This window comes from Eretmochelys imbricata, chromosome 8 (genome assembly GCF_965152235.1).
Source record: "Eretmochelys imbricata isolate rEreImb1 chromosome 8, rEreImb1.hap1, whole genome shotgun sequence".
Classification (NCBI taxonomy): Eukaryota; Metazoa; Chordata; order Testudines; family Cheloniidae; genus Eretmochelys; species Eretmochelys imbricata.
Window position 1 is genome coordinate 76,902,554 of NC_135579.1, and position 23,633 is coordinate 76,926,186.

At 39.2% G+C, this 23,633-nt stretch overlaps 1 protein-coding gene across 2 annotated transcripts in view; it reads right to left on the reverse strand.

Annotated features, from left to right (window-relative positions):
• Positions 1–4,739: 4,739 nt before the first annotated feature.
• The window catches only part of LRRC8B (leucine rich repeat containing 8 VRAC subunit B), a 45,099-nt gene continuing 26,205 nt past the window's right edge, over positions 4,740–23,633 (reverse strand). For both annotated transcript variants that reach the window (XM_077824585.1, XM_077824586.1), the window contains 4 exons: positions 21,483–21,621; positions 13,594–13,693; positions 9,095–11,256; positions 4,740–8,355 (listed from right to left, as the gene is read on the reverse strand). In XM_077824585.1, the coding sequence (XP_077680711.1) occupies positions 8,083–8,355; positions 9,095–11,230 (2,409 nt within the window). In that variant the 5' untranslated portion in view covers positions 11,231–11,256; positions 13,594–13,693; positions 21,483–21,621 and the 3' untranslated portion in view covers positions 4,740–8,082. The remainder of the gene's footprint in view (positions 8,356–9,094; positions 11,257–13,593; positions 13,694–21,482; positions 21,622–23,633) is intronic.

Consider the following 23,633-nt stretch of genomic DNA (forward strand, 5'->3'; position numbering starts at 1 on the left):
ATCTGTATCTTAGAGTTCAGAGTGGGGAAGGAACCTTGACAGAGGTGTTCACCCTCTTTCCCACTGTCTGGATGAGATTAGGGCATGGATGAGCACAAGGTGAATGAGACTCAATGTAGATTAAAATTAAGGGGATTGTGGGAGGCTGGGGGAAGCTGCTGGAATATTTGACAGACCTATCAGCCTCTTGACCTGGTTCCCAGATCTGGTTAGATTTCCAGCTGCTTTTAAAAGATCTGATAGCAAGGATAATGAAGACTGCTTTTCCAGTAGCCCCTGACTGCAATGCACAACCTGCTCTGGAAGTGAAGCCAGAGCAGCTCAGTTGAGAGGATTGTCTTGCTGTTAACACAGAGCCCCAGTGCTCCATTAAGCACACTATCTAGGAGTTTCCAGTTGGAGTTTCAGGTGGTGATACTGACTTTTAGAGCCCTAATGGCCTGGCACTTTCCTACCTGAGAGATCACATCTCTTCCCATGTGACTGTCACAGCTGCATTGGGCAGACCCTCCAGCTGCTGCTCCCTTGGAATAAGAGAAGGAACTGTCAGCAGAGTTGTCTGCCTTGTATTCATCACCTGGCCACTGCTGCCATTAGTCCAACACCACCAGAATGTGTTGTTTTGGACGGCCCTTTGAAAAGGCTGAGATGGCAAAAGATGTGTGTGTTGCTTTGTTAAAGATCAGAGAAACGGAATAATTTTGATTCACTAATGTGTGGTTGCTGATGGGCTACTGGATGGTGTGGTGGATTGGTGGCTGGTTTTGTGCAAGGATTTGAATTGCATTTTTACTTGGCGGTATTGGACAGTTTGGGACAGGAGGGGAAGTTTTTATTTTTAAACAAACACAGCATTAACAGGAAAATGAATCACAGTATAAAATCTTAATTTTCTATAGCCAATTCAGAAATAAGTGCTGCTAGGTCTTCTTCCCTGTGGGCAAAAAGATTATCTGTGGTTGGCTGTTCTTTCCCACAGCAGCCAGTTATGTAGCATACATTTTAAATCTGTGAGATAAGGTAACAGTTCCATATTTTCTTGTGACAGTGATGCCTTGATTTTACTTTGTAAATCACCATATACATTTGACCTTATAAACATTTTCCATAACATCAATTCCAGCATTTAAAAGAACTATTTTTACATTCCTGATGAGTAGGTTCTAGGTAACATTCACACATACACCTCAAACTCAAAACCAACCCAGACCTACAGGATGCAGAAAGTAATTTTATTTAGACAAAGGGCTCAAGTTATTTGATCTGCACAATGATTATTTCATGCAATTTCTCTACTGAACAAGTCCGATCATTTTAAAAATAAGAAATCAATACACATGGCTGGTTCCTGGCAGCTGGGCCACACTTCGCTGGCTATGGGCATGACTCTTCACTGCACTTAACTCAGGCTGTTACCTGGCTTTTAGCCCAATTCTCCCCTCCCACCTGGGTTTATATGAGCTTTGAATTTCATTACTAGTGAGTTGGCACTGGATCAGCCTTCCTGTTCATTTCACTTTTATGAACATTTGCATACTTTATGTAATGGCAGCTGAGCTGCCCATATTAATTTTTTAAGAGTAGTTAGTTTTTACACTACACATTGGTGAGAGACTGACTGGAAAACAACAAAGAGGTAGGACATTGCATCCAAACCTTTGAATAAAGTCTCAAACTCTTAAAAGCAATAAAAGCACTAGCAGATAACTAAATGGATATGCATACTACAACACTACACAGCATCACACTCCCCTTACACAACACAAGGATGTGGGCACATACATCTCTTATTTCCATTGTTTGCATGGCCCCAGTCCCTGTTATCATAGGCCACTTTCTGGTTTCCTGTACTGGGCCTGTAAACCAGCACCATCTTGAGCCCACTCGCAGTGAAAGCTCTCACCCTTATCCTCGCAGATGTTGTGTAGTGGGCAGCGTGCCCGGATAAGATGAATGGTGTTGAGCACAGTGTCATCTAAATGACTTTACAGGCCTCACCATCTTGTTTTGCTGGTCAAATGTACATTTCACTGCCATCTGCAGCTGCTCAGTGTGTAGTTAACCCTTCTTCTGCCAGGTGCTCTTCCATCAGGGTATGGACACACTCTCAGTGCATCCTCTTGCTGCTCAGGAATGAACACACAGCAATCAAGTAGTATCCTTTACAATTGTCATTCATGTGCATTGTGTGGCGGGCAGACTATGGGCACAATTGTGCCATGGGAATCCCAGCATGTTTTGGGAGCCCCATTCACTCAAAGCCATCTATTATTTTAGGTATATTAGCTATGTCCACCATCTGTGACTAAATCACAGCAAACTGCCTCCAACTTCCATCCCCAAAGCACCACTAGTTGGTTTGTCAACAGGAAACTAGTTAGCCACTGATCTGTAACAGGCTGGGGCAGCCAGCTTCCAGATGGCAATAGCAACCTGCATCTGTGTCCTGGCAATTGAGCATCAGGCAAGTTCCTCACACAGTTTCAAGAAGGTGGTCTTCCTCAGTCATCGCAGGTGTACGTGATCACATGGTGCTACTCCTCTGTACTTTTCACAGCTATTGCTATTTGCCTCAAGGTTCCAGAACTTTACTGATTTAAACAATCAAGCTGTTTCATGCACTCAGGGCTCACACCCTTCTGCCACACAAGCCTCTCTCCCAAGCCTCTGGCATCTAGTTCTCCAAAATCTATTGACTGGTTGTAGAAAAACTCACATTTTTGAGGTTAAGAGCTGGTCTACATAGGGAAATTTACTGGCCTTTATACCACTCTACCTATCCTGGTTTAAATTCCCCGTGTGGACACTTATTCCAGAATAAAAGTGTGCATGCAGATAAGCCCTAAATGAGACAGACAAGTCTTCACAGAGCCTGGAACCATAGCTCTAACATGTGGACTACCCCATTTATCTTAGTGAAGCATTAACTCAGTGATGATAATTTAGATGTCAACCTTGCTAACCATTCCAGTCCTCATACAACAGAGGAAGGGAAGGATCACAGATCTGCACAATTTACCATGAGGTCTCATTCTGGTGCCCCAAGAATATAGCATTTGGGAGATACCACTTATTTTTTCCCCTCTCCAAATCATGGAACCAAGCCCAAGAAGCCCAGGAGAGAGTCCAAAGACCACTCAGGATCATATTTTGAATGTATGTACAATTTTCTGTGAGCAGTGTCTCATTTTGGTCACCTGCCTAGGAAGAACTTATTGTGGGGGCAGAAAGTGGAAGAGTACCATCACCTTTTCCCCCCTCCCACTGTGACCCCTGCCTGAACTCCATGCTTATATAAAATCAGAAGCTCCCAGAAGTGGATCTGGAAAGGTTGGGGGATGTGGCCTTTCTGTAGCAAGACAGTGACTATGAAGAGGATAAAAGCTAAGTAGCTTCCATCACCGAGAAGTGTTTCCTTTACAGCACACTGTACGAGAACTGCCTAGACAGTACACTCCTGCTGAAGCTCCTGATATTGCCACAGCTATTGCCTTCACAATTTCTTTGCAAAAGGAATATTTCAAAATCATTACCTGCCAATACATGCTCAGTTTAGCTCCAGCCCTATAAACTGAAACTTTGCATTAAACATGGCATCCTGCAAAAGCTAAGTCCCACTAAAACACACAATAGGGTGAGCATTCTATCTTAGCAACCCGTTAATAAAGATTACCATACAATTAATAACATGAGCAATATATACCAGTGTTTCTCAAGTGTGGCCACCATTGCTGCATGCAGCCACCAGGGGCTTTTCTTACAGTTCAGCCTCCTGGGCTTTGACTGTGGGGAGTGGAACAGGGCCCCCCCCAGTGCTCTTGGATGCACCTCCTTGGTGTTGGTTGCTGGGGCTGACAGCAGGGGTTGGGCTCTGCCCTCTGGAGCACAATACTGGAGGAGCAGGCAGCTGGTGAGTTCACTAGGGGCTCTGGATTTGGGCTCCAGTCCTGGGTTCCGACTGTGCAGCAGGGGGCCCCAGGTTCTTGCCATGTGCCTTTGGGCTCTGTCCCCCAGCCAGGGGCTTCAGAACCTAACCCCTGCTGCCTCCCCCGGCCACCCACCCACACCATTGCCCCCGCCAACCCCCTCATCCAGGGCTTAATTTGTCCCCAGGATTGCTGGAGCTAAGTCCACTGTGAAAAGTGATGATACTTGTATGTTAAGATCACGTTTCACAACAGATTTACATGCTAGCAATAAATAAATTACAAATGATTTGGACATGTATATGTCCATATTTATTTGTTTTTCTTAAAGCTAATTACCGTAAGTATTTTAGGAAAAAGCGTGAGAGCGACCATCAGCAACAGCTGGTGGCCGCACTCTGAGGCCACCAAATAATTTGTCTTGAGAACCCCCTATAGGCCATCATTAAGCAGTGGGTTAAATGTACTAAAGTTTATCTGCTCAACACAGGGGACTCAAAACAGCAGAGAGCCAGTCAGAAGTGATCTTTGCTCAGTGTCTCAAGGTTCCACTGTGTAATGCTGCACTCCATTACCAAAAAGTGTTCAGAACTTGTTCATACTGCATCTTAAATTCAAATTAAAGGCAGCTGAAGCAGTTCAAGAAGCAGGGTTTCTTTGGTGTGTTTTCTGATCCAAATGCAGAGGGACTATAAATAATTAAAATAACTGATTTGCCTTAACAGAAGAGATCAAAGTTCTAATGACTAAATGTCAAAGATGGGGAGAAATGCTGCTGACATGTATGTAGGTAAGGAAATAAAGTGCATAGAATTGTAATGCAAAAAATTTAATAGTTTTTCAGCCAAAGAAATGTCCAAAATATACAGGGTCACAGTTAATACAAAATACATAAATAACAGAACAGTATTGAAACAAATCGAGAAGCCTTTTTTTGCTGAACGGGACTGGTTTATACAAATAGGGCAGATGTCACCACAGCTTGTTGTATGGTAGTTATGAATTTGGATTAATATACTGATTCCCTGATGATCTCTTCATTCTGAACAAATGTTCAATGTTAAACTGATATTTAAATGATGACTGAAATAGACATCATGAAATTCAGTTACGGTTGCCTCCATCCTCCATTCTTAAATGTTAGGGAGGGGAGTGCGTGGATACAGAAAGGAAAACAAAAAAAGGCACACTGTGGCATGAGTTGAGGCCAGAGATGCCAGCCTTTAAACTTCCTGGCTTTTGTCAGGGTGTAACATGACATTTATATTATATTACTTTAAGATGTAGGCTTTGAGTTCATTTTTCTTTTTTAAAGGGAAAGAACATTAGACACATCCACTACAGCTGTAGGTTTTTGGCCTTTTTTTTTTTTTTTTTAAAAAAAAGACTCCACCCATGAAACAGTGTTTGTGGGTCTAATCCCCTAGTTCTTAGACAGTTTCCCCAGCTTCTTTTGGAGTTATATACATTTTAAGAAGGCAGGATCAGCCTCTATTTTATTTTCCTATTAGTCTAGTTCACTTTGAAAGGACATAACTCTGGATGAAATAAATGCATACTAAGTAGATCAAAGCCATAGTTAAGCCGTGTCAGTGTGCTAATCATGAAAAAGGATTTACACAGCTAAAAAGCTGTAAAAATTTTGTTTTAAATGTCTGGTGCAAACAGTTATGTTTAACCTTAGGCTCTTTTAAATATCAATACTGCTTTTCAACAAAGGAAGGAAATAAAGCTTAAGACTAAAAGAACTTTTACCAAAAACAAAATCCACTTTTGTAATAATTATTTTTAAATTACTTTGTAGGCCAAAATCTTGTGCATCAAATTCCAGCACAAAGTGATTTTAAAATTGTCCTGACACATGGCATTTATACCGTAATTATTAACTCAACTATCGATAATGGCACAAGTTGTTCTGCTCTGATGTAGTTGTATTCCAAGACTAGCTCTGTTTGTGAACTATGCAAGTACCTTTGGACCGATCATGAGACATGAAAATTATATCTTGAACTCTGACTTGAAAAACTAGAAATGGAAGTTACAAAGAGATACTATTCCAGAATACTGCTTAACATTTAGATGTGATTGATCAGTTGATACAAAAAATTTTCAGTACAGCACCTACTAAAAACAAAAGATTGAAAAGCTATGCAAAAATTCATGAAGTTCCATATGTTTGGTTCCCTGAGAAAAATGATTTAGAAAGTTCTTTGGAATGCAATTTGTATGATGAATACATATTAACCTGTTAGACAGCTAAAGAGATCATCTCCTATTTTTATGTAGGGGATCAGAATTTAAGTATACGATTTTTTTTTTAAATAAATTAAAAGGTAAACCTTAACTCCAAGACAATGCCATTGTGAATGAGAGCAAAGAGTGACCAAAAATAAACTAGATATATTAACTCATCCTCTAATGATTTAATGACAAACCAGGGATTACAATTATTCAACATCAAGAATCTTAAGAAGGTAACGTTTCTAGTGTTTTTGTTAGCTGTAGTTGTATCTGGTTAAACATACATTAGCCTGCATTTTACATTTGAATTTTAACACATGAGAATAGTGTTCCCTGAACGCATGCTAACAGGGTGTGTGTGTGTGTGTGTGTGTGTGTGTGTGAATTTTAACACATGAGAATAGTGTTCCCTGAACGCATGCTAACAGGGTGTGTGTGTGTGTGTGTGTGTGTGTGTGTGTGTGTGTGTGTGTGTGTGTGTGTGTACACACACACACACACACACATACCATAACAGGAAAAATCCAAAGTTCTTAGCCGAGATGATAAATTCCAGAAGAGCAGACTTAGAAGTAGATAATGAAACAAAGTGTACAGGAAAATAATATATAAAAACTGCAACCACTTAATTTCCTTCCAGTTTGGAGTATATTAAATAAAGGAAAGGGTAGTAAAAGCTTCCCTTCAGCTCACACTGTGTAGGCACATACCACTTAGCAGAAGAGAGAAAGCTTATGGTGTTTTTACAAGCACTTCTGAACTGCATGCCCCCCCCCTTTTTTTTTTTTAAAAAAAAGAAGGTTGTACCTTTCCCTCTCTATCCATTAATCTTCTATGAAAATTTTTCACCAGTACATTAACACCACAATGGGCGGGGGAAAGTGGGAGGGAACATTGAGGGAGTCAATAATTGGAAGGTTAAGTGGCAAGTGGGAGTACACACCACACTAACACCTGGGATCCCCACAACCCATCAAATAATTCATGGCTACACTGTGTTCCATTTTCCATTACAATCAGTGAAGGTAGATGCCATGGAATTATCATTTAGGTTGTCTCAGTTAAGTACATGTGAACAAAGCAAGTACTTTTGTTACATGAACAGTACCTACTCGAATACTTAGGGTATTTCAGATTGATTTTTAAAATTAGACGAGCTATATTTGAATCCCACCTACTAGGCAAACAAGATAATTAATTAGCTCAATCTTTCTACTTTAAACACACAATATTGAAGTGGGGTTGTGGAGGGTGTGTAGAATACTTGTCCAACTGTTTTAATAAAAATTGTTAAGTGGCACCTTCCAAAGTTACAAGTTTAATGTTCAACACTTGTCACATGACAAAAACATGAAAACGGTAAAAGTACATTGTAAAATGATTTTCAGAATGCACGATGAACCAGTTAATTGTGCTATTTTAAATAGGACTATCTTAACACATGCTACTCCAAGTCAGTGGTGAGTATATGTCTGAAAAATCAAACCTAGGTAATCCTTGCTCCCAATAAGACATCAGATTAAGCCATTTAAAATTGTTTTTAGAAGAAATAAAATTTTCCATGAAAAAAATGAGAGACACACTCTACAGCCAAGCAACCCACTCTTCCATCCCAACACTCATGACCATAAACATTTACTACTGAAAGCACATCAGCCAGTGAACCCAATCACTTACATATCAAGTTATTCACAAATGTGTCTGTCTGCTAAGTCTATACTTTTGTTTGCTTGTTTTAAGACAAATGCATTTTTTCCTTTTCTTATAAAGATGACTCAGGGCAACACGGGTAGATTTAGCCCTGAATTGCACATGATTTTTTACCTCTCTTCCTTCTTTCCACCTACACCTATCTTTACACAGATAGTAAGTCAAAGGCCTAAAGGATTTGTTGCTGTACACAGTTTCCTCTCATTTAGGATTTATCCAAGCATGTCTGCAAGCTCTCTCTCACACAAGGTGGAAGCGTTTTTAACAACCTTTCTTCTACAATTAGACAACTCCGTTTCAGAGACTGACATTCTTCTAGTTCAGCGGGAAGCGATTCAAGGTAGTTCCCAATCAGCTCTAGCTGAACAAGGTTCAACAGTTGACCGACATGAGGAGACAAACTCGTCAGGCTGTTATGTCCCAGAAGTAAACATTGCAGCTTTTTGCACTGAAATAATCCATCTGGCAGTATCTCAATCTATGAAGAGGATGGAGGACATGCCAATTAAAGCTTGTTAACCTATACAGAAACTGCGTATTTTTCATTACCCAATGCACTTTTTACCCACAAAATGCTTTTAAATGAACAAAAGTAAATAAAGGACAATTTTGTATGCTATAAGTGATACAGTCAGGAGAAAGTCTACTTTCAATATTTAGATGAAAACAGTGCTGTGTGTATCTCTGGTTATGAATGTGACTAGGTGAGAAGTTTAATTCTTCACAGAACATCAAGGAAATCTAAAAATCAAATTGTTTTTCCTACTTATGCTCCTTCTTAAGAATTATGCTTAATAAATGACATTCCTTTGGCACCTCCTAAGAACCCCACAATCCTTTTGGCAAGGCAGGCAGAACTGCATCCATGCAGTACAGCGAGTACTCAGAGGCCTGGTCTGCTCTACAAATACTTTAATAATATTTTAATACAGCTGTGAACAATCAAGTTAGATAAAACACTGTTGAACCCAACTGAACAGTCATTATAGACTAGGCCAACTTACACAGAATATCTGTGTCAACTACCTGATGTAGACCCTGCATTTACCAGTTTTAAAAAAAATAAAATAAAAAAAAATCACTTCCCCTCTCAGTTAACTGGGTTTACAATGCCATAAAGCTGGTGAGCTCTAGCAGGCCAGAGTCTTCAAGAAGAAACAGGGTAGACAAAAAATCAGAATTTATAAAGCTTAAAGTAATGTAAAAGTTCTACTTACATGGTTTTTTGTCAGAGCGAAGTACTGCAGATTTGTCAAATAACTGATTTCTTCCGGAATAGAAGTTAGTTTGTTATAGCTAAGATCCAAATAATGTAGCTTTTTACAAAGAAATAGCTGCAGTGGAACATTTTTAATGTTATTGTAATTTAAGTACAGTTGTTCCAGGTTTGATAATGCACCGATCTGCACAGGGACATATGAAATGGTGTTGTGCCACAATTTTAAGCAAGATAGGTTCTTGAGATGTTGAAAGCTCATTATTTCTTCCACTGTTCTGAGATTATTCTCTTTTAAGTCTATTTCAGACAAATTGTTTAGGGTAAAAATAGAATGTGGAATGCGCTCTAAATCACAGGAGATCAACTCCAAGGTTCTCAGGTTTACCAACTTTTTCAAGTTATTTAGTACTACCAGTTTATTTCCCTCATTATTGATAGACAAGTTTTGCAGTGAAGGCAATAGGTCTGTAACCACCTGAGGTATACGGGAAAGGCTGTTCTTTAAGTAAATTGTTCTCAGATTCTTTAGATCCTGAAAGCCTTCATTGTATATAGAGTTGTGGTAATCTAGCACAAAACATCCTGTTAAACATAATTCCTTGAGGTTTTTTAGATGAAAGACCCAAAGTGGAATCCTTCCAATTTCACTGGATTTTAGACGCAGTGTTTTCAGATTTTCTTCTAGAAAGTTTAGTGCTGGGTAATCCACAGTTAATGACGAATGATAAATATTCATTTCTTTGAGATTGACTAACTGAGTCACTGTTGAAGGAAGCTTGGCTTCAGGAATGAGTTCCAAGCTTAGAACTTCTATTTCAGTCAGTTCAAAGACATTGTCTGGAAGACCAGTTAGCATGAAAAGATGAAGTTCCATCTTGTCCTGGGAATTTCGTATTAATTTACTTTTCAGTTTTTCCACTGACCACTGATTGTTAAGATTTATCTGTTTCAGTCGGTTTTCACTCAAATCAGATAGAAATATTGAGAATCGTTGTGAATAAAGTGGATCATACTGATCTGCTAAGTGAAGAATAAATGCAAAGTCATTCTTTACATCAGGGATATCACTGTAATTGCTTTTCTCTCTTAACTTCTCAAAAGAATATTGCTTAAGTGAACTTCTCAACATCCACCACAAACTGTACGTGCAGGTCAGGCCATAGAAGGTCACTAAAACAACATAAAATGAAGCTAATACTTTAAAAATTTCTGCAAGTGTATAAACACATTGGTACCTTTTGTAACCTGTAAAGGCTTGAACATCAATTACACAATCAATTTCAAGTGTAATAAAAGTTAAATAATAGGAGACATAAATCATTATTATTATAAATACAATGACTTTGATTATAATCTGTTTCATGTACACTCTATATATGACATCCTTCTCTTCAACATGTACTCTGAATCTTTTCACTTTTTCAAATATAGCTTTAGCTTGTTCCCCTTCTTTTTTGTCTAGAACACTCGAAGAGTTCTCTCTTCCAGTTGTTTCTAAACCAGGCTGTGCATACGGCAGAGACTGCCTGCTTGCCTCTGTATCCGTTGAACTCCCAGGTGATGAAAGCAATATTTTGGATTTGGATAGTGGCAGACTCTTCACAGACTGCTCAGCAACGGTTTCTGAGAGGGCTCGTGTTGTCCATGGAGAATCAAAACACTTGTGAAGAATGGCTACAAAGTGCTCAAGCCTTGAACTTGTGCTAGGATAGTAGAGCCAAAAGTTACTGCAAGCTGCAAAAATGAAAGTATGCAGAAGCACTAGATATGGGAAAAATTTGGCAAACCAATGAAGCTGTCTTTCGTAACACACTGCATCAATGTAGGAATACTGCTGCCGATGAAGATCATTCTGGATTCTCAAAGGGAGAATTATTTGTGTGGCAGAGCTAGAGGACACGTTAAGGTTCGTTTTAACCAAATCCCAAGGCACTGCACAATGACTGTCAAATTCTACCTTACAAGGAAGACAACACAACACTCTAGTTTGAGTGAGCTGGAGAGCCCCGGCCAGTACAGCGACTAGCAGCATAATCATGGTGAGGTAATACCAGAAGACATCCCACCATGGTTTTAATATGTGGTAGGATGACTGAGCGTCTGCTAAATATCTGAGTTCAGTTAGTGTAATCATGACTTTCACCTGTAGGACAGCAGCAACTAGAGAAGAGAAAGAGAAAGATCCTTAGAACAAGTGCTCAAATCTATTTACTTAATATAATTGAACTACGCAATGCAGTTATTTTAAGTTCTGATTATTAGGCAGTTTACTCCTTTATAAAAGAGCATAACACTGATCTAGTGGACTGAGCTTTGGACTATGGCCCAGCAATTCCCAAATTGTAATCCTAGTACTTGCATAAAATTGAATAATGAATTGGTGGAAGTCATTTAGGGCCTGATTTAACCCCCAAAGTCAATGGGAAAACTACCTAAAGTAGGTGTGTTCTGAGTAGTTCCACTGATTCTTCCAATAGAACTTTACCAGTGAGACTAAAAACAAGAGTAGTCCCACTGAATTCAAAGTTAAGCATTGATTGGGTGCTTTGTTCAGTCATGGTCTTATGATCTCAGTGCCACAGTTTTTCCATCTGTGAAATGGGGCTAAAACTTATGTGGCTCACAAAAGGTATTGGAAGTATTTAAAGAAATATATGTAACATTCTGTAAAAACTAAGTAAATGATTAGGAAAGACTTCAATGCTGACAATCCGACCTCAAGTCAGAGCACATTTCTCTTAATAAAAAGAGATGAACTCATTGACGAGACCAAGTTTTGGTCCATTTCAGATAAAGTAAACATGTCTTACAATATGAAGATTTAAAAAAAGAGGAGTTCAAACAGCATTATATGCGTCAGAGATGAGACAGACCCTTTGGTCATTCCATTTTCTACTGCTCTGAGACAGGAACAGCTACAAAAATGTGGAACTCAGCTAGGGAAATTGTTACTAGAAAACACAAATAGCAGTTCACTTATTGTTTAGCATTTAAAGTTATACAGTACTAAACATTACATTGCTCCTTTTGGGAAAGGCACTTGAATCACAGCATAAAGAGTTAAGACTGCTCTTGGCCATTACTTACTCCTATGGGAATTCCATATCACTGCGTATGTGCAGAATTCATGTCCCCCCACCCCGCAGATTTTTTTTCTCCGCAGAATATAGATTTTGCTGGGGAGGCGCTGCAGTTACACCTTTCACCCTCCAAGGGCTGCTGTGGTGTCAGAAGAGAAGACAGCCAGTCATCGGAGCCAGGTGAGGATGCATGGGACAGACAGAGCAGGTCACAGACTGGGGTTCAGAACTACTAGTGGAGTGGACAGATTGGGGCATGGGCTCAGGAGCTAGAGGGTGACGGCATTGAGCCAGGGACTGAATGGGAGGGGGCTACATGGGGACGGGGGCAGATGTGCCTGATTGAATGGGAGAGGCTAGGGGTCTGCATGGGGGAGGCACCCCAACAATCCTCCCTCTCCGACCCCCTGCAAAAAAATTATGTTTCATACTTCTCCCACCCACACCCAATAACCCTCCAAGTTCACTCCTAGGCTTCTTCCCAGCAATTACTTCCCTCGCCCTCAGCTCCTCTGTTACCCATGCCCTGACTCTGCCAAGTCTTCACACTGTTTCTGAGGGGTGCGGGAAATATGTTTCTGTATTGTAGTTTAAATGAATTATTATTACTCAAAATCCATATTAATATGTCTAGTAAGGAATCTGTCAAAAATATTTCCTAATTTTTTTGTCTGTATTGTTACAGACAAACTTGCTGACAGGCATTTTGAAATAAATTACCAAAATAATTGAAACTGGCGTGATTACATTGTGTTATTTTGACAAATAAAATATGCAGAATTTTGCAAAATTTTAAAACATTGTGCACAGAACTTTTAAATTTTTTGGTGTAGAATTCCCCCAGGAGTAATTATCCTAGCCAGATTACTATAGCCAATTAGTACAGAATAAGGAGATCATGTCAATCTTGATGAGATATCAGCAGTACCACCTGACATAGACTTGCTGATATTAGACAGAATTGTTTAACTGAGGAAAACAGAACACCCCAAATAGACTAGAAATGCAGTACAACTTTGATGGCTGACATCCTATAATTCACATAGCCGCCACCCCCCCCCATAACCCTTCTGTCTTTCCCCAGCAAAAATTTAGAAGCAGAGTTCTACAGAGAAGTGTATGCTTACCAACACTTGGTTTTATAAGATATGCTACAGAATAGAAAACTAGCATGGTATCGTATTATAATTAAGCACAACTGAAGAGAAATACAGATCATGACACATTGTGTTTGCATTTTTTGCTTATTCCTATTTCACAAAATTCAATAGTCAGGGTAAGTGGCCCAATCAGTGTGTATTAGCAAGGCTCTATTGTATTTTACATGTTAATGACAGTAAATAGTTGAGTTTATTTTAATTCAGCACATGCAAATCAATATTTATTTATGTACTATACTTAAAATGTTCATACTTACTTTACTAGTTAAACAGAATAAGATACACAACCATCTTCAATCAGGAGGTCTACACCTTTTAAAATTCCTTGGACATGCCATCTTTGCATTTATCTTCATTCTGCATGGGAAAACACTGGGAGTACAGTTGAAGTAGTTGAGACTATTTTGAATAGAGAGCAAGTAGGTCAGCCTTAATCAGAATTCTTACCCCACTGCTGATGTGACCTGTTTAAAGTGTATGCTTTACAAGCACATTCTCTAATTCAGCATGTTCTCCATTTTTCAGCTGCAACAACAATATACTCAGAAACAATCTGAAGGTCAAGTTTTCTGCACCATGCCAAACCCATACGAAAGACAAACAAAAAGGAAACCACATAAAAGAACTTATCCCTAATATTGGGTGGCAATGCTATAGTTTCCTGCTAATGGCTATGTGGGAGGAATCTGCATGATTTCGAAGAAATGAAAGATATAATTTAGTCCATTTCAATATTTTTTCAACATTGACATACAAAGAGGTAATAGTTTCCATTACAAGAGTATAAATTCTACTATCTGGGACAAGCTAATAAAATATTGCCAAATAACATTAATATCCACACTCTGGATGCTATTAATCCAAAGTTACAAGATGCTAGAGCTGGGCAAACTGATTAGAAAGTATACTTTTGTCTGGTAATCTTTGGGGTGCCTCAACTCCAAAGAGTTTAAAAGGCAAGCAGCCACAGGACTAAACCGAACTGTTTCCCTGGTCCTTCAAGATTTAAGGGAGATGGAATGGATGGAAAAAACCTCTCACTTTGCTGAAGCCAATTTTTATGAAATGAGGAGACAGTGGGCTGTTTCTAGGAACCTCTTAATGAAAAGCAATTGAAGGAGGGCTCAGATAGCTATTGTCTACCCCTAAAGACAAATCAAATATCAGAGAATCAAAATGCTAGATGTTAGAATACAGATAGTCAGGCCTGCCTGTAAAGGCCTATACTTAAGAACTTGGGTGTATTTTTATCATTTAGTTAGTTACAGGAGTATAAAAACAAAGAATCAAAATCACAGTCCACCTGTGTATGGGCCTTCTCTCACGAGGATAGTCTGAAGCCTTGTTCTTAGTTTAAGGCCTTTGGCTAAGCAGCAGGGGCAGCCATAAGCTGGGAACTCTAGGGTCATATCCCCACATTTCAAACTATTCACATTGAAATAAGGTGGTATTGGGCTGTTAGGAAGACCATCCTGTCCTGATAGTGCCCATCACCACCACATAAAGAAACAGATCTTAAGATGGTTAAAGAAAACTTAGTTTGATAGCATCCTGTCTGGCAAGAAATCACTCATTAATGGTTGTGAAACCCTCATTTCTGTATTGTTTTATCTTTATGGCCCCCACTTTTCTATTGTTAATCTGTCTGGTTCTCTAATTGTTTCCGTCTATTGTATAATTAATTCTGATAGGTGTAAGTTAATTAGGCTAGTGGGATATAATTGGTTAGAGAATTATGTTACAATATATTAGGATTGGTTAGTTAAATTTCAGTAAAATGATTGGTTAAGGTATAGCTGAAAATATTACTATATAAACTGGGTCAAACAGGAAGTAGAGGGAAGGGAAATTGGAATCATGTTTGCTAAGAGGGAAAAAATGGGAACAGGGACACAGGCAAGGCTCTGCAGCGTCAGAGCTGGGAAGGGGGACATGGGATAAATGCTCTACGGCATCGGAGCTGGGAAGAAATGGAGTACTTGTGGCACCATAGAGACTAACAAATTTATTTGAGCATAAGCTTTTATGAGCTACAGCAAGTGAGCTGTAGTTCACAAAAGCTTATGCTCAAATAAATTGGTTAGTCTCTAAGGTGCCACAAGTACTCCTTTTCTTTTTGCGGATACAGACTAACACGGCTGCTACTCTTGAGAGCTGGGAAGGGGGACATGGGGTAAATGCTCTGCGGCATCAGAGCTGGGAACATAACATTGGGGAACAGACTATCGGCATATAGAGCTAAGCTCGACTGGTGTGAAGGGCTGAGGGATATGCTTGCTTGGAAAGTAACCCCAATAAACATTGCATTGTCTGCACTTCTGGTCTTCTGCTTTCTGTTTATGTGACAAGAACCAGGGGAGAGGGTGAAGGGAAAGCCTTCTAACACTAGAACTCCACCAGATTTGAACATCTAGACAAACAACCTTTTTGCCCCTCCCGGGTATATGCTTGCAGAGATCCGCTCTTAAACAAGTTGAAAGAATCAGGCATTGCTAACTTCAAAGGTCCATTGCAAAATGAATCCTGATACTTTCTAAATACAAATTTTCTGTTGGTATAGCCCCCTCTCTTGCTTCTTAAAACAAAACACTTAAGTTCAAGACCATGAAAAATGGTACTGCAAATATCCAAATTAAGGCCTTGATCCTGCAAATGACTTCAGGTGGACCTAGCCCCACTGAAGCCAGTGAGCCTCTGTGCAGGGGTCCACCTGCACTGAGTCTGCTGCAGAAAGAGGGCTGTCGAACGGCTGCATTCAATTCCAACCTAGAATAAAAAGGCAATTGTAACTTTCCTGTAAGTTTAAGTAATACAAAGGCTTAAATCCCAATTAGCAAAAAGTGTTTAATCACATAATTAAGTGTGCAATGAATAGTAATGGAGACAACATGAGAAACTCATAGGACTGGTCAGAAGTTTCTGTTGGAATGATTTTCTGATTTTTTTTTTTAAGTCCAATTTTTTAGTAGGAAAATTGTTCTTCTGAGGTTCCTGATGGAAAATTTCAGCTTCCCAGCTGCCCCAGGGAAGGCTTTGTCAATTCTACTTTCTGTCTGCAGGTAAAAAGTGAAATTGACAAAAACCTTCCAGGAGGGCTTCTGAGTCTTCTGACTCTCTGCCTGCCTGCCTACCTCCCTCCCAGACTCCAAGCTCCAGGGCCAGACAGCTCTGCCCCTTATGTCTCCTCCCAACTCTGAGGCTGGAGAAGCCTCTCCACCTCCTGCCAGCTTTGGAACTGGAGAGGCTGAGCACCCCACCTCTTGGGCTTCAAGAGCTGCAGGGGGGGAGAAATGACACAGAGAACAAGGACTCTGAAAAGAACCTTTCAGCCTAGCGGCCAGAGATGCAGTTAAAAGAAAAGGAGTACTTGTGGCACCTTAGAGACTAACCAATTTATTTGAGCATAAGCTTTCGTGAGCTACAGCTCACTTCATCAGATGCATTCAGATGAAGTGAGCTGTAGCTCATGAAAGCTTATGCTCAAATAAATTGGTTAGTCTCTAAGGTGCCACAAGTACTCCTTTTCTTTTTGCGAATACAGACTAACACGGCTGCTACTCTGAAATCTTTTCAGTTAGACATTCTGCGTCCTACACTGCTGAAGTTTATCTGAACAAAGTTTGTTTTTTGTTTAACAGTGAAGTAAAACTGCAATTCACTCTTTGTCCCATTTGAAGTTGAAGAGCTTTTCCTCCTTCCAGACAGAGAAGTCTCACTGTCTAGTAGATTACTTGTGTATTTTAAATGGAGGGGCTGCTTTCATATGGATTTTAAATTACAGTAGTTTTAAATACAGTACCTGCTTGCGTTGGCCACTTCCAATCCCTTATTTACAACCCATTTAAGAATATCCAGCTCTTGCCAATAGGTCCCTATGGCTTTGATTCCATAAAGCATTCCTATTCAGAAAGGCTGTGTATGTGTTTTCCTGAACTGGGGTCTATGAGGGGACTTGCTAGAATTATAATATAGACACAGTTCTCTGTGCTTTATTCAGTTTATATGCAGCTCATTTACTGCTTGCCTGCAGTTGCTAAAGCCTAATTCATGGCTATCCTGGCTGGGTACCCACAGTCCCTGGCCTAAAATCAGTCTGTATGTTACTACTACCTGCCACACTTTAATAAGCCTTTGAAACTAATGAGGGCAACAGAAAGCTCTGAGTAAAATTAAAATGGTTTTAAAACAAAGCACAAAAAATTGCCTTTGAATAGACTGCACATTAAAAAGATGTTTATTTACCCCTGCCTCACTGGACTCTCTTCAAATAGAAGAGAGACACTCCTTGTACAAGGCAAAGGGTTTTGCCGAGCAAATAAACCAATAAATTAGATACTAATGGTGTTTAGCAACTGTAATTGTGTCTCAATTCACTTATTCCATTTCCTCCTTTGGCCAGAAATGGACTGCTTTTTACCATTTATTACAGGCTAAGAACAATCCAGATCTACTGTGGAGGTAAAAACAAAAAATGGGATGGATACTAAAATTTGGAATATAACTTGGGCATACAGAATAATTGCAAAGAGCACATGATATAGTTGTTATACCCAATTATGGCAGACCCCTGACTGACAAATCAGCTAAAAGTCTCATTATATTTACAAAATATTCCTTAAAAAAAAATCCATACCATACTTTAAGAGGTGTTTCCAGTCAGTTAATCTGCTACGAGTGGGTCATAAGTACCATGTTAGACCTTATCCTTTACACTTAAAGTGTGTCTATTCTGGCAGAATATATACTTCTAACCCTTGTGCATTGTTGCTCAAGCTTATTCTTCTTCTGTAATGAATCACACTTCCATATTGTTCATCATTTATCTTTTTATCCCATCCATTTTAAAAGATTGTAGTATGGTCCAGAAAAAAATTCTTAATTTAACACTGTCAAAATACACAGCGTACAATATTTCAGTGTTACATGAATATACCTACAGGCAGTGCTTAATTTGTTATGAAACCAGTGCCGGGGCTCAAGCAAGTTTTTTTACTTCATAATAGATGTGGTAAGCCCAGTGGTGCCAGGGCAACGAATTTGCCAAGTTTAGAGACATAAATTAAGTACTGCCTACAGGGGACTATCCTATAAAGATTTAAGAGACAGCAAGAAGTGTAAAGTTGCTGTCACATCCTGCACAACTGTACCCCACTTCCTTAGACAGAGAGAGAGAAACCAGTTCAGAAACTGAGACAGAAAATTCAAGCAAGTCTACATTAAATACCATACTGATGCTGCTGTAATTTCTTTCAAAGATTTCTTCTTGTAGCTATAAAGACCTACTTTAGTCACCAGTGAAATACTACAGGTATGCCTATGTATTTTACCGGGCCTCTCATTCTCAGGCCTCATCTACATTATGAACTTGAACTATTACTGACAAGTAATTAGCAACAATTACAGCTGAACTGAACTGATGAGGTGCCTGATTTAACTGCAAATGCAGGGAAACTTCATCTAGCCTTCTTTCAGATGGAAAGTTACACTATTTCACAGCGTAAGCAAGGCCGCCACAGAATACAGCAGCCCATAAAACTCAATGTAAAATAAAGCAATACAGCGATTATCCTTCATATTGTTTGATAAAGAGTTATGCATGTCCTTTAAAAAATGATGGTAGTCAGGACAGAAAATAGCAAACTCAAATAAATTCAAAACAAAGACTGATGAAAATATGTCTCAAGATATTTTTAATAAACTAATATCGAGAAAGCATGACCTAGTGACAGTTTCTTAGAACAGTCCTATAAAGCAAAGACTATAATGAGCTTTTGTTTATATACAGATGGAAGTTTTCATATAAGTGAAACTAAACTATGTGCATATATATATATATATATATATTATTTATTTTTTTTTTACACAAAGTTCCCTTTGTCAGTTTGTAGTTCCCTATAACACACACATCCAGAAGGTTGCTACCTTTTACTGTATATCCCAGACAGACCATGTGTTTTCTCTAGTCTCTGACCACAAGAACATTTTTCTATTAGAAAAATTCAAGTGTTATACTACTAAGTTTTTTAGTGTTTATACACCATCTGGACTGGTTAATAATTAAATTCTGAAACCTCTGGCAAACTATGCTTGTGCATTAAAATTAACTTATAGGCATTAATCCTGCTTATAACTTCAGTGTTTAATTCTGTAATATTTAAGCAATTAACATCCCACCATTTTGTACTATATTTAACAATAATTTTGCTTAAACCAATTTTATTAAAACACAAGATCCTTATTCCAGATCAGATCTGTACTTTGAATACATCTGAGTGACTCATGAAATGAAATAATGTTTAAGTGTAGCAGATTTGACAGTTCTATTTCCATCTCGGCAGCTTTTAACCCATATCAAAGCCATAAAAGCTTTTCAAAGTGCTTTAATTCAACTGGCAATCTTTCCTAAAAGATGTGAAAAATTCATCCTTACAGTAATTCTGCCCATTTCACTGGAATTACATCAGACTAAATTGGCCTGTCACCCTGACAGCAAAGCACTGGAACTAGTTAGTTTCCAAGTATGCATCCGATGAAGTGAGCTGTAGCTCACAAAAGCTTATGCTCAAATAAATTGGTTAGTCTCAGGTGCCACAAGTACTCCTTTTCTTTTTGCGAATACAGACTAACACGGCTGTTACTCTGAAACCTTTCCAGGTACAGTAACTCCTTACTTAAAGTCGTCCCGGTTAACATTGTTTCATTGCTGATCAATTAGGGAACATGCTCTTTTAAAGTTGTGCAATGCACCCTTATAACATTCTTTGGCAGCTGCCTGCTGTGTCCACTGCTTGCAGGAAGAGCAGCCCGTTGCAGCTAGCTGGTGGGGGCTTGAAACCAGAGTGGACAGACAGCCCCGCATCAGCTCCCTGTTCCTCTAAGTTCCCTGTGCAGCAGCCACCCAGCAGGCTACCCAGTTGCTGGCAGTTCAGCTGTCCCTCCCCACACTGCCATATGCTGCTCCTGCCCTCTGCCTTGGAGCTGCTCCTGGCAGCCTCCTGCTTGCTGTGCAGGGGAAGGGGAAAGAGGGGGGCTAATGTCAGGGTGTCCCCCTCCCCCCCTACTCCTGCCCCCCCTTACCCCTTCTCCATAGACAGGACAGGGCTCAGGACAGAGAGAGCTTACTGGCCACAGCTGCTGTCTCAACTTCCCGATTTTTTTTTAAAGGCAATATACTTAGAATGGGGTCAGTATACTTAAAGGGGCAATGCACATCTCTCTCTCTCCCCCACACACAGGGCGTGTCTCTCTGTCTGCCATGCTGTCTCCCCTCCCTCCATTCGTACTGCCTTGTAGGGTGTGAGGCTACATTAACAACGTGTTAACCCTTGAGGGCTCAGCCAAATGTTAGTTCATCATTTAGCAGTAAGGCATTCCCTGGGAAATATCCCACCCTCTTCCTTCACCACCTCAACCAAGCTTCACAATAATCATTGCTGTGTACAGTATTAAATTGTTTGTTTAAAACTTATATTATATATATATATATACATACATACACACACACACACAGTATAAATATTTGTAATATTGCGTAGGGACTACATCCGTTTATAAATTGTAATGAATTACTAGTGTTTTGTTTCCGTTGACCACCGTTGTAAGACTTTCAGACCTGAAGTAATTATTTACAGTAACTCCTCGCCTAACATTGTAGTTATGTCCCTGAAAAATGAGACTTCAAGCGAAATGATAAGCGAATCCAATTTCCCTATAAGAATTAATGTAAATGTGTGTGTGTGGGGGGGGGGGGTGGTTAGGTTCCAGGGAAATTTTTTTCACCAGACAAAAAACTATATTTAAAAATATTTAAAAAAATCTAAAAAGTTTTGTTATACTACTTTGTCTTGTGATCTCTAGATTTTGCTATCACTTGCCAAAGCTGCATAATTTATGCCACATTATATATATTAGACCCAGAAGTTGCATTTTTCTCCTCTCCCCAGGAATGCTGAACTGGGAGGAAAGGATGTGGGTGTGTGAGAGGAAGACTCACTGAACAGGAGTTTCAGTTCTACTTTTAAAGAGATATTGCTTTTTGTTGACAATTCATAACTAGCAGTCTTTAATGAGCCCACTGTTATGTATTACTGGGCTCAAATTACAATACATTCATTAACCAATGAAAACATATTTATGTAGTCCACACCTTGTCAAGCATTTTAGATGACTCTCTAATTCTGTAGGTTCTCTTTTCCAGAAGAGCACACGCATCAAGTCTTTTCAACCAGCGTCTTTCAGAAGGCCCCCTTCTGTTATTCCAGTGAGACAGGATGTACTTTCTGGCCCTGATAAGAGACACCAACAATTTTTACTTAAAATGTATCCAATACTATTATTGCCAGGTCACTGATTAGACAAGCTGTAGTTCCTGACCTCCAACACTAATTGCAGAAGCTTTGGAGGAAAAGCAATGTTCAAAAGCAAATAAAGACTTCAAGCAAGAAACTAAATTTGAACTTAAAGTTACATAAGGCATAATTTTTAGAAATCTGAGTGATAGGAACTATATTAGACACTGACAGTATTCCCATACTAAGAGAAAGTGTGAATCCACAAGGAAACAAATCACACAAACCCTATTTTTATTCTTCTTTCACTCATCATCACGTCATTTTTCATGCTGCCTCTGTTCCATCCTTCTCATTACAACCATGCACTCCAACTCCAAATCCAGTCTTTAAAAACAAAGGACCTAGCCCTGCAATCAGAACTCCATGGGTAGACTGACTGTGTGTCAGGCTCCACCAAAGTCAACAGACTGCTGCACAATCCAGGCAGATTCAATTGCACAACTGGCTCCTTAATTCTTTTAGCATTACACCCACCAGTATATTTATAAAAATTCTACATGACTTGACGTTTGGCCTTTCAATGTTGCATCATATTTGTTTGAACAATTCCGTCTTTGTTTTCATGCAGTTTAGATTGTAGGCTCTTTACAGTAGATATTGTGTTTTTCTGTGTCTATACAGCACTAAGCACAATTGGGACTAAGACAACAAAATTAAGACAAACCCTTTCCTAGCTCTTTCTGGAGGATGCTGTAAGTGAGAAATAGAACATGCATGAACATTTATCCTTTTATATTCAATTCAACCAATAAAAATGTAAAATTCTGCAACATTAATAAATCTCTGCAGAAGGTCTTTGAGACCAGAATCACAATTGCCTTGCAGAAAACTCTTAATACTAGTGTTTCAATAACCTATGAGAGGAAACCCCTTATTGAAACTACAGCATGCATATTCTTAAACACATTCTGTTGCTGTAACTGTGCTAGACAACCATTTCCCAACACTGTTAGCACTGGATAGAACTGGCATTTGTTCGCAATATTGTTGGAAAATGGTTTCAAACACTGATACAATCCATAGGCTTGAGCATTTTTGGTTCTAAAATGAAGGGTCTGTCTATTAATATATGGGTGAGGTCTTAAAATCAGACCCACGCTCAGCAAGTGGGGTGTCACAATGACAACCCTAGCACTGTACTGCTTGATTTTCCATACAAAATATTATGCAAGAGAATACACACGACATCCTAAGCAGACTGGAACAAAATCATCTACTTGTACCTTCCAATCAACTGCTTTTCATTTTAAAATTTGAACTGAGCTAGATTAGGTTTATTTCAATGTATTGCCTCACCTACTGATGTGCTGCTAAAACGTTCTAAAAGAAGAGGCTGTATTCCTTGTTTGACCAAAAGTAAACTGATCACATACTACAGTAACTAAAACTCAGCAATCCTTCAAGATGTAGAGTATTCTCCCACACTCAGTGAAGAACAGTTTGTGTTTGACTACAAAGGATTCAGTTTATTGTTGGTCAAGTAAGCAACCACTAATAAGATCAACTGTACCAAAACATCAAGACTGTAGAAGAGATGGAAATGATTACAAGACTTTGAACTGAACTGTCATGAATTTTCGTCAATGGAGATTTTTGCCTGATTACATCATCGGTCACTTTGGCCTTTAATCTTCAGCAGTGGGCGAGAGGGAAATAGTCTATTTGAGCTGCAATTTTCACAAAGCTCTGAACAAGCTTCAGAAGTAGTCCAAATCACAAAAGAAAACTCACTGTAAGCTGTGACAAGATCATTTTTTTTTTTTAAACAGATCCTGTTTATGATTCACACGTGAAAATGTCAGAGATTCTTTAAGTAATTTCTCAGCATTCAAAAGCCATGTGATGCAGTGTCAAGTTCTAGGATGCTGTGTTGGTGTGGAATTACTCTGCCGATTCACTCCTGCAGCAGCCAGCCCAACTGGGTGTCACTAGTTTCAACTCAAAGA